Source organism: Delphinus delphis, chromosome 1, assembly GCF_949987515.2.
Source record: "Delphinus delphis chromosome 1, mDelDel1.2, whole genome shotgun sequence".
NCBI lineage: Eukaryota > Metazoa > Chordata > Mammalia > Artiodactyla > Delphinidae > Delphinus > Delphinus delphis.
Window position 1 is genome coordinate 142,734,238 of NC_082683.1, and position 12,334 is coordinate 142,746,571.

Here is a 12,334-nt window from a genome sequence, read left to right on the forward strand (position 1 = left end):
TACAAATGTGAGATCTTTAGTCTAACCTTTTTGTAAAAGATATCTATTGACTTCCAAATGCAATAAACTTTTTTTTTTTTTCCAGAGAAAACAGCTGAATCTTTTCTGTCCTATGTATGTTTGCATTAATTGAAAGCATCTTCTCTCTCAGGATTATTTTCATAGGCCAACGTATCTGGGAAAACCTGCCTTTTCACTTCTTTAAAGCCCATTTATTTCTACCCACTTTTCATTCCTGGATAATTGGATCACACTGAAGAATCAGTTTGAAATTTCCAAAAGTCATCATTGTTAGGAAAAAGCTGAAAGGGGTGATTGTTTGTTAGGTAAATGGAGCGAAGAACCTAGAATTGGAGCTTACTCACAGCTGCAGTGACAACCCGTATTAAATGCCAAGTCCCCCCACAGCTGTCATTTATTCAGAGCCCAAACTGCTGGCCCAGAAGAGCCAAGCAGCAGGCTGCTACAGAAGACCCAGATCGTTGCTTTTGTCTTTCAACTTTATCAACAGCACAGCTCATCTCCAGGTTTAAAGGTGGCTGCCCTGCCCCATATTTTCAGCCACTCAACTGCCACAGACACACATGGTGAACCCCGGGTGATGAGGGTGGATACCTTATGTCCCTTTGATGAGTAGCAGGGCACTATGACCACTTCAGTGAGGAACCCACTTTCAGTCCTATCACTGTACGAGGAGTCATTCACCTACAGAGGTCCCGGCTTGTTTCACATCATGAAAATCAGGATACTGTGAACCACACTGGGGTGAAAGGAGATGGCAAGCAAATTTCACTAAACACATAGATTGTGCTGTACATAAGTTGACTGTGGCAACAAAACAATGATTGATAGTTTTTAAAAGAAAAACTACATCAAGTTTGGGGAAAAAAAAAGATGATAGGAGAGCCCAGCAAGATGGTGGAGTCAAAAGACTCTGAGCTTACCTCCTCTCACAAGCACACCAAAATCACAAGTACCTGCAGAACAACCACTGATGAACAAGATCAGAACATACCAGAAAAGATCTTCTACAACTAAAGACATAAATAAGGAACCACAATGTGAAGGGTAGGAGGGGCAGACTCGCGATATCATCGAGTCCGATACTCGCCCCAGGTGGGGTGACCCACAAATTGGAGAATAATTATACTGCAGAGGTTCTCCCACAGGAGTGAGGGGTCTGAGCCCCACATCAGGCTCCCCAGCCCAGGGGTCCTGCATTGGGAAGATGAGCCCCCAGAGCATTTGGCTTTGAAGGCCAGTGGGGCTTAATTTCTGGAGGCCCACAGGACTGGGGGAAATAGTGACTTCACTTTTAAAGGGCACACACAAAATCTCTCGCACATTGGGACCCAGGGCAAAAGCAGTCATTTGATAGGAGCCTGGGTCAAACCTACCTGCTGGTCTTGGAGAGTCTCCTGGAGAGGCAGGGGTGGCTGTGGCTCACCCTTGGGACATAGACACTGGTGGCAGCCACAGTGAGGTGTATTCTACTGTGTGGACACTGGGGCTCATACCATCATGGTATCCTACATCTAGCTCATTAGTGCCAACACCTGGCCCCAGCCAACAGCCTGTAGGTGCCAATGCTGGGATGCTTCAGGCCAAACAACTAACTGGGCAGGGACACAGCCCTGTGTCCATCAGTAGAGAGGCTGCCTAAAAGCTTCCTGAGGCCACAGCTACCTCTAGACATGCCTTTAGATAGGGCCCTGCCCACCAGAGGGGAAGGACCCAGCTCCACCCACCAGTGAACAGGCACCAGCCCTGCCTAGCCTGTACCCACCTTACCCACCAGAGGGCAGACACCAGACATAAGAAAACCACAATCCTGCAGCCTGCAGACCAAGCCTGCCCAAAGGAGACCAGACCCTACCCTGGGACCAGCTGGGCCCTGGCACTACCCACTAGCAGGGCAACACAAGCTTTGGGACACCCCAGACCCCATACCTAACTGTGTCAGTAACTGGTCTCCACCTCTGCCCCACCCACCCCAAACAGCAAGCTGACCCCAGCTCTAGGATCCCTGGGCCCTGCAGCCGAACTCCAGGACCCAGCCCTGCCTGCCAGTCGTCCAGCACTAAATCCAGGACATGGCTTCACCCACCAGTGGGCAGGCAACGGCCCTGGAGTCTTCTGGATCCTGACTCCGCCTACCAGTGTACCAGCACTAGCCTGGGCTGCCTCACAAGCAAGCCCCGCTAACCAGCAGCCAGCAGCATCCGCACAAGGCGGGGCTTGGCAACCAGCTGGGCTAGGGACCAACCAAGCCTACCAGACCATCCACGTAGCCAGCCCGCCCCAACAGAAGGACCCACACAGCCCTCGTAGGGGGAACCCCTAGAGTATACAGCTTGGGTGACAAGAGGGGAGTGCGCTGCTGGGACACACAGGACATCTGCTACAGAGGGCCACTTCTCCAAGGTCAAGAAACATCACTAATCTACCACATACGTAAAAATACACATAGCAACTTAGACAAAATGCGTTGGGAGAGGAACATGTTCTAGACAAAAGAACCAGATAAAAACGCCGGAAGAAGAACTAAGTGAAATGGAGACAGGCAATCTACCAGAGAAAGAGGTCAGAGTAACAATCATACAGATGCTCAAAGAACCCAGGAGAAGAATGGACGCACAGAGCAAGCAGTTCCAGGTTTTTAACAAAGAATTAGAAAATATGAAGAATAACCAGAAACGAAGAATACAATAAATGAAAAACACACTAGAAGAAATCAATAGTAGACTACACGATACAGAGGAACAAATCAGTGAGTTGGAAGACAGAGTAGTGGACATCATTGCCGCTGAACAGAAAAAAAAATAATGAAGAGAAATGACATTTTAAGAGACCTCTGGGACAACATCAAGCATACTAATGTCCACATTATAGGGGAATGTCCCAGAAGAAGAGAGAAAGGGCCCAAGAAAATATTTGAAGAGATAACAGCTGGAAACTTCCCTAACCTGGTAAAGGAAACAGTCACCCAAGTCCAGGAAGTGCAGTGAGTCCCATACAGGATTAACCCAAAGAGGAACACACACACCAAGACACACTATAATCAAAATGACAAAAATTAAAGATAAAGACAGAATATTAAAAGCAGCAAGGGAAATAACAAATAACACAGAAGGGAATCTCCATAAGGTTATCAACTGATTTTTCAGCAGAAACTCTGCAGGCCAGAAGGGAGTGGCACAAGATATTTTAAATGGTGAAAGGGAAAAACCTTCAACCAAGAATATGCAGCCAGGCTCTCCTTCAGATCTGACGGAGAGATCAAAAAAGCTAAGGGAGTTCAGCACCACCAAATCACTTTTACAACAAATGTTAAAGGAACTTCTCTAGGTTAAAAAGGAAAGGCCACAACTAGAAACAAGAAAATGACGAAATGAAAAAGCTCACCGGTAAAGGCAAACATACAGTAAAAGTAGGAAATCACCCACACAGAAAGCTAGTAGGGAAGTTAAAAGACAAAAGTTGTAAAATCCCCTAAATCCACAATAAGCAGTTAAGGGATACACGAACAATTAGATAAAAAAGATGGTATCAAAAACAGTAATTGTGAGGGGAGGAGAGTATATATATATATATATACACGGCTAGATAAAAACCTCATTGTAACCACAAACCAAAATTCTATAATAGATACACACAAAAATGAATACAAACGTAACACTAAAGACAGTCATCAAATCACAAGAGAACAAAAGGAGAAAAAAAAAAGACCTGCAAAAACAAATTCAAAACAATTAACAAAATGGCCAATAAGAACATATATATTGATAATTACCTTAAATGTAAACAGACTAAATGCTCCAACCAAAAGACACAGAGTGGCTGAATGGATACAAAAACAAGATCCATGTATTAGCATATGCTGCCTACAAGAGGCCCACTTCAAATCTAGAGACACACACAGACTAAAAGTGAGGGGATAGAAAAAGGTATTCCATGCAAAAGAAATCGAAAGAGACCTGGAGTAGCAAACTTATTATCAGACACAATAGACTTTAAAATAAAGACTGTTAAAAGAGACAAAGAACAACACTACATAATGATCAAGGGATCGATCCAAGAAGTAGATATAACAATTGTAAATATATTGGGTTGGCCAAAATGTTCCACTGGGTTTTTCTGTAACATCTTACAGAAGAACCCAAATGAACATTTTGGCCAACCCAATACATGGACGCAACACAGGAGCACCTAAAATACAGAAGGCAAATATGAATGGACATAAAACGAGAAATCAACAGTAACACAATAATAGAAAGGGATTTTTAACACCCCACTTATATCAATGGACAGATTATCCAGACAGAAAATCAACAAGGAAACACAAACCTTAAGTAACACATCAGGGCTTCCCTGGTGGCGCAGTGGTTGACAGTCCGCCTGCTGATGCAGGGGACACGGGTTCGTGCCCCAGTCCGGGAAGATCCCACATGCTGTGGAGCGGCTGGGCCTGTGAGCCGTGGCCACTGAGCCTGCGTGTCTGGAGCCTGTGCTCTGCAATGGGAGAGGCCACAACAGTGAGAGGCCCGCGTACCGCAAAAAAATAAAAAATAAAAAAATAACACATTAGACCAAATGGATTAACTGGTATGTATAGAGCCCTCCATTCAAAACCAGTAGAATACACATTCTTTTCAAGTGCACATGGAACATTCCCCAGGACAGATCACATGCTAGGCCACAAAACAAGCCTCGGTATATTTAAGAAAACTGAAATCATATCAAGCTTCTTTTCTGACCCCAATGCTATGAGACTAGAAATCAACTACAAGAAAAAAATTGAAAAAACACAAACACATGGAGGCTGAACAATATGCTACTTAAGAACTATAGGATCACTGAAGAAAAAAAGGATAACAAAAAGTACCTAGAGACAAATGAAAATGAAAACACGACAATCCAAAATCTATGGGATGCAGCAAAAGCAAAAAGCAAAAGGGAAGTTTACAGTGATACAAGTTTACCTCAGGAAACAAGAAAAATTTCTAACAACCTAACTTGATGCTAAGCAACTAGACATAGAAGAACAAACAAAACCCAAAATTAGTAAAAGAAAAAAAATCATAAAGATCAAAGCAGAAATAAATTAAATACAGATGTAAAAATTAGGAAAAAATCAATGAAACAAAAAGCTCGTTCTTTGAAAACATAAATGAAAGTGATAAACCTTTAGCCAGACTCATCAAGAGGAGAAGGCCCAAATCAATGAAATCAGAAATGAAAAAGGAGAAGTTATAATCAACACCACAGAAATACAAAGGATCATAAGAGCCTACTATGAGCAACTACATGGCAATAAGATGGACAGCCTAGAAGAAATGGACAAATTCTTAGAATGGTACAACACCACAAGACTGAACTAGGAAGAAATAGAAAATATGAACAGACCAATTACCAGTAATGAGATTGAATCAGTAGTTTTAAAACTCCCAACAAACAGAAATCCAGGACCAGATGGCTTCACAGGTGAATTATACCAAACATTTAGAGAAGAATTAACACCTATCCTTCTGAAACTATTCCAAAAAACAGAGGAAGGAACACTTCCAAACTCATTCTATGAGGCCAGCATCACCCAGATACCAAAACCAAAGATATCACAAAAAAGAAAATTACAGGCCAATGTCACTGATGAATATAGATGCAAAAATTCTCAACAATATATTAGCACACTGAATCCAACAATACATTAAAAAGATCATACACCATGATCAAGTGGTATTTATTGATATCTCAGGGATGCAAGGATTTTTCAATATCCATAAATCAATCAATGTGATACACCACATTAACAAAGTGAATAAAAACCACATGATCATCTCAATAGATGCAGAAAAAGCTTTTGATAAAATTCAACATCCATTTATGATAAAAACTCTCCAGAAAGTGGGCACAGAGGGAACCTACCTCAACATAATAAAGGCTATAAATGACAAAGCCATAGCTAACATCATACTCAATGGTGAAAAACTGAAAGCATTTCCTCTAACATCAAGAACAAGACAAAGGTACCCACTCTTGCCACTTTTATTCAACATAGTTTTGAAGTCCTAGCCACAGCAATCAGAGAAGGAAAACAAATAAAAGGAATCCAAATTGGAAAAGAAAAAGTAAAACTGTCGATATCTGCAGATGACACGACACTATACATAGAAAATCCTAAAGACACCACCAGAAAATTACTAGAGCTCATCAATGAATTTGGGAAAGTAGCAGGATACAAAATTAATATACAGAAATCTGTTGCATTTCTATACACTAACAATGAACTAGTGAAAACAGAATTAAGGAAACAATCCCATTTACCATCACGTCAAAAATAATAAAATACTTGGGAATAAACCTACTTAAGGGGCAGAAGACCTGTACTCTGAAAAGTATGAGATGCAGATGAATGAAATTGAAGACAACAGAAACAGATGGAAAGATATACCATGTTCTTGGATTGGAAAAATCAATATTGTTAAAATGACCATACTACCCAAGGCAGTCTACAGATTCAATGCAATTCCTATCAAATTACCAATGGCATTTTTCACAGAACTAGAACAAATAATTTTTAAATTTGTACAGAAACAAAAAAGACCCCAGATTGCCAAAACAATCTTAAGAGGAACAGAGCTCAAGGAATCACGCTCCCTGACTTTAGACTATACTACAAAGCTACAGTAATCAAAACAATATGGTACTGGCACAAAAACATATAGAGATCAATGGTACATGATAGAAAGCCCAGAAATAAACCCACACACTTTTGGTCAATTAAGAGGCAAGAATATGCAATGGAGAAAGACAGTCTCTTCAATAAGTGGTGGTTGGAAAACTGGACAGCTATGTGTAAGAGATGAAACTAGGACAGTCTTTAACACCATATACAACAATAAACTCAAAATGGATTAAAGACCTAAATGTAAGGCCAGATACTATAAAAATCCTAGAGGAAAACATAGGCAGAACACTCTTTTACATAAATCACAGCAATGTTTTTTTGGATCACCTCCTAAAGGAAATAAAAGCAAAAATAAACAAATGGGACCTAACTAAACTTAGAAGCTTTTTACACAGTAAAGGCAACCACTGATAAAACGAAATGACAACCTACTGAATGGAAGAAAACATTTGCAAATGTTATGACCAATAAGGGACTAATATCATATATAACATATATAAACAGCTCATACAACTCCAACGTCAAAAAAACAACCCTATTAAAAAATGGGCAGAAGAGCTGGCTTATTTCCCAAAGGAAATGCAGACAGCCAACAGGCACTTGAAAAGATGCTCAACATCGCTAATCATCAGGGATATGCAAATCAAAACTACACTGAGATATTGCCTCACACCTGTCAGAATGGCTATTATCAAAAATAACACAAATAACAAATTCTGGCAAGGATGTGGAGAAAAAGGAACCCTCATGCACTGTTGGTAGGAATGTAAATTGCTGCATCCACTGTGGAAAACAGTATGGAGGTTTCTTACAAAACTAAAAATAGAACTACATTCCACTCCTGGGTATATATCTGAAGAAAACAAAAACTCTAATTTGAAAAGATACATGCACCCCAATGTTCATAGCAGCACTATTTACAGTTGCCAAGATATGGAAGCAACCTAAGTGTCCACCAACTAATGAATGGATAAAGAATATGTGGTACATATATACAATGGAATATTACTCAGCCATAAAAAAGAACAAAATTTTGCCATTTTCAGCAACATGGATGGACTTGGAGGGCATTAAGCTTGGTGAAATAAGTCAGACAAAAACAAATACTGTGTGAAATCACTTATATGTGGAATTTAAAAAATACAACAAACTAATGAATATAACAACAACAAAAAGCAGACTCATAGAGAACCAACTAGTGGTTACCAGTGTGGAGAGGGAATGGGGAGGGAAATATAGGGGTAGGGGATTAAGAGGTACAAACTATTAGGTATAAAATAAGCTACAAGCATATATTGTAAAATGGGAAATATAGTCAACATTTTATAATAACTATAAATTGAGTAAAACCTTTAAAAACTGTGAATCAGTGTATTGTATACCTATAACTTATATCATATTGTACAGCATCTACTTTAACAAAAAAAGATGATACTAGACAAAATACCAATGAACATGGAAAGAAGTAGAATGGCAAGAGAATAGGTACGTACACTAATTCGTTTTGTCATTCATGGAATGAGTAAATGGACTCAATTTCTTTGGTTGATGAACAGAAAAAGTAGTCTTACCCTATAGTTTAGACATAAAACTAACTATGAGTAGATAGCCCTGTTTATTTCCAAATACTCTGTTAGCAGGAAGCAAATTAAAAAAGAGAGAAAAGAAAACTCAAAAGAGCAAAAGATAAATATAAGAAAAACACACAAATATGCAATAAAATGACAAAAACAGGATCAAACACATCAATTTCATGTGATTCTACTTTTTACTATCTTTAACAACAAATAGGGAAAACTTGTCAGACTTAACAGTTAAGAAATATATAGAAGAAAAGAGCTCTTTCCTAATAGCTAGAGAAAACATAAAATCTAGGAATTAAGAAGAATGTGCAGGACCTGTATAAACGTAACTAAACTACTTCAGAGGCAAAATGTAGACAAACTGATAAACTCATCACATTCTTGGATAGAAAGACTCATGAAGAGGTCAGTTCTCTGAGTACCAATGAGTTCAATGCAATTCTAATAAATATTCCAGGAGTACTTTTGCTGGGGGAGTAGGGAAAGGCCATGAGAGGACTTGGCCAAGTGATTCTAAAGTACTTTGTAGGGTTAAACATGGGAGAATGGTCAGAAAAGCTCCAGAGAATGCAAAAGGATTAGCCTTAGTAGATACTAAAAGTTCTGCAGTGCAACAATAGTTAAAAGTACTTTACTTCTATAGTAGACGGATCAACGGAATGAAACACTGCAGAAATAAACCTAAGTCTTAGGGAAATGATAATGGTATCGTTTCAGATCAGCAGGGGAAAAGAAATCATTCCATAAACAATGCTGGCATAAGTGGCTAGCAATTCTGAACATTAAAAAGTTTAGAGTACTATCAGATCCCTTAACCATTAAACAATGTATTAAATAAAACGATTCCAGATAGATCATAGACAAAGTTGTATTTCTTTTCTTCATTTCAAAATGAAAAAAAAAATCTGCCTTAGTACAAATGTCATGAAAAATAAAGTTAATGGACAACCAGGGGAAAATATTTTCAACACATGACGAAGAGCTAATATCCCAATATACATTGAGATCTTAGAAATTATTATGAACGGCATAAATAACAAAATGGGCAATGGCTGTGAATATCAACTCACAGAAGAAACACAATAATTCCTAAGTATATGAAAAAGTGCCCAACTTCATTAATAAATGCATATAAACAAAATAGTTCACACATTATACTGGCAAAAAAATTTTAAACAATACAGTGTTATGAGGGTAGAGGAAAACAAATACTATAAATATTATATTCTATTGGTACCTGCTGCAGTTTTTTAAAAAGGAAATGTGGCCGTACTTACTCAAATAAAAAAAAGTTTCCACTATTTGATTCTGAAATTCCACTTCTAGGAATCTGTCTCCAAAAATGGTACCCCATGTCAGCAAAGTTATATGTCTAAGACTGTTCACTGTGGCGTCGTTTATAACAGCAGCAAAGTGGAAAACCCACATGTCCATAAATAAGAGAACAGCTGAATAGATTATGACATACACATTCCATGCAACGTTCTGCCTCTAAAGAGAATGAAGCAAATCTGTAAATGCTGAAATGAAAAGGGTCCCTATTGTTAGGTCAGAGAAGCAGACTACAAAATATGTCAGTACCATTCTGCCGTTGTTTTTCTAAATCTATTTATACAGATATGCTATACGGGTGTGGAAAACACTGGGGCCACATAAGCAAACTATCACAGTGGTTACCTCTGGGTGGTAGGACTGCTGAGAAAGAAGGAACAGCTCACTTTTTCATATAATTTAAATTTATTGAGAAAGTATTACCTTTACAAATTTTATAAAACCTAGACAGATGTTGGGCTAAGCTTATTTTAGGCCTAGCTACAGAGTAAATTTGCATTCTTAAAACACTAAGCTCCCCAGAGCCAGGACTATGCCTTCTTCATCTCTATGCACTTGGAGCATGTTTTGCATATAGTAGGTGTTCAGTAAACATCTTAACACACTTCACTGAACAAGAGAAGGCATTCTACCTGCTGAATCCGCTGTGTGCAGTTAACTGCGAGTGAGAGATGTGTGTGGTGTCTGTAGATGAGGAAAGAAGGATAACAGACCAGATTCACAGCTGTTTCCAAGCTGTTTGCAGACCATGAATCTGAAAGAAAGCTGAGTGTAAACTCCATCAGGCTTTAATTATTACCTAATGGGGAGGTTCCTCTCTTTGGATCAGAAGAAACTCATCCAAGAAACATTCCTGCGCTGCAGTGCTCAGGGCTGTGCCCCTCTCTGCAGCAGCTGCTGAGAAACTTGCAGGTTGCTGTGGTCCAGGCTGTGGCGAAGCTGAATTCCTGCCGGCCGTGCAGGGAGAGATCAGCGTTTGCTCAAGAACATGGAGTCGGTAAGGAAAAAATGTTTTTCCTGCTCAGGCTTACCCTGAGCACAGAATCATTATGCACTGAAGGGATGCCAGACACCGGACAGAAAAAACCTGAAACTGACGCATTCTCCTGCCAGGGAGGGGCACCCATATCACTCAACTGCTCTCAGCTGCTGATACCTTTCTTCCCTTCTTGCACCTTCTCAGTCTTGGGTCTTGTCGTCCTCCATGGGCACTGTACAGGGAAAGCAGCTGCAGGCTAACGAGGCTGCAGACCCCACTCCTGGGGGGGAGCGTGCCTGGGCTCCCTGCCTGATGCAGAACGGGTGCAACATCCATGCCAAGACCCGGCTCCATCACCACTTCGACGTCCCCCCGCCCGACCGACAGAGGAAAACACAAACTTCATATACTATTACCTTTTTTAATTCTCTTTCATCATTCATGTTTGTTTAGAACATTACAGTAGGCATGAAAGGAAAAATAACTGCATTTTAAAATGTATATTATAATATATGAAACCATGCCATTATCTTTTAGGGAAAAAAAGCATTCAAAAATTAATTTGATATGAAGGTTCAAGATTAAGACCAACATCCAAGTAAGCCATTTGTAAGGTTAAGTGCAAGTTGTGTTTTCATTCCAATGAGTTTACAGAGATGCTGGCATGACGTGTATGATTTGAAACAGTCAAATCCTCGAAGGTTTTTGCACTTGGATTTAAATAAAAACTAAAATGTCAGCATAGTTTCAGTGGCTTTCAATTTCCTGTTTGATCTCAGAAATGTATGGATGGTCTTTGCCATGAGCTACTTCCATGATGGCAATGGCCTAGGAGAGAGAGAACAGGGGTTGAGAGCCTGAAGCCAGTCCCCTTGCCCCTCCCCCGGACTAACTTTAATTCAGGCTGGACCTCTCTGCTTGAAGGCACAGGAAGCAAACTGGCTTTCAGAGCCTGTGTTAGCCTCCAGAGTCTGGCTTTTTTTTAAAAAAAAGAAAAGAGGACAAGATTCTCTCACATCCAACTAGTCACCCAGTCTCTACAGCTGAGGAAAACATTCTTCAGTAGCTGAAGAAATGATAGAGAAATTGATTTAGGGACAAACCTTTTTGATTTTAGTTCATATTACTAATGTGTAAGACATGACTAAACCATTTTTCCCTTTCAAAAAGTGCACGCTTACATCTTTATACATATTCTTTAAAAACTTAAAAATAGGCACAAGTTTCATGTGAGGAATCCAGAGAGCACATACTTAATAAGGTTTCTTTAAGTGCAAGAGTTTCCAGTGGCTCCATTACTTTCTAGCTGTGTAACCTTGGGCAATTTACTTAACTACTCTGTGCCTCACTGTCCTCATCTGTAAAATAGGAATAACACATACCTCTCAGAGTTGTTGATACACATAAAGTGTTTAGAATAGTGCCTGGCATATAGGAATTACATACCTAAGGTAATCCATAATAATTTATTTTGCTCTTTTGTATTCAACTGTATTCTTCACAGATCGAAAAACTTAAATTATTCCCACGTCCCCCAAAGAGGGAATTTTTGATGGCCTGTGACTCTGACGGGCCTTCCTTTCTATTCTACCATTCTCTTCCTAGATCTCAAACCAACAGGAGTGCAAGCCTTCAGGAATCGCCTGGTTTAAATGTCTCTCCTTGCCCTCTGCATTCACGTCAGGACTCGTGTTCCTTCCTCAGATCTACTCTATCCTTCAGTGATCAGCAATTAGTTACTTAACAGCACTC

General features: G+C 39.7%; 1 protein-coding gene across 2 annotated transcripts in view; it reads right to left on the reverse strand.

The window, feature by feature from the left end:
* Positions 1–10,987: 10,987 nt before the first annotated feature.
* SMYD2 (SET and MYND domain containing 2) overlaps positions 10,988–12,334 on the reverse strand; it is a 50,526-nt gene continuing 49,179 nt past the window's right edge. For both annotated transcript variants that reach the window (XM_059994857.1, XM_059994854.1), the window contains one exon: positions 10,988–11,410. In XM_059994857.1, the coding sequence (XP_059850840.1) occupies positions 11,330–11,410 (81 nt within the window). In that variant the 3' untranslated portion in view covers positions 10,988–11,329. The remainder of the gene's footprint in view (positions 11,411–12,334) is intronic.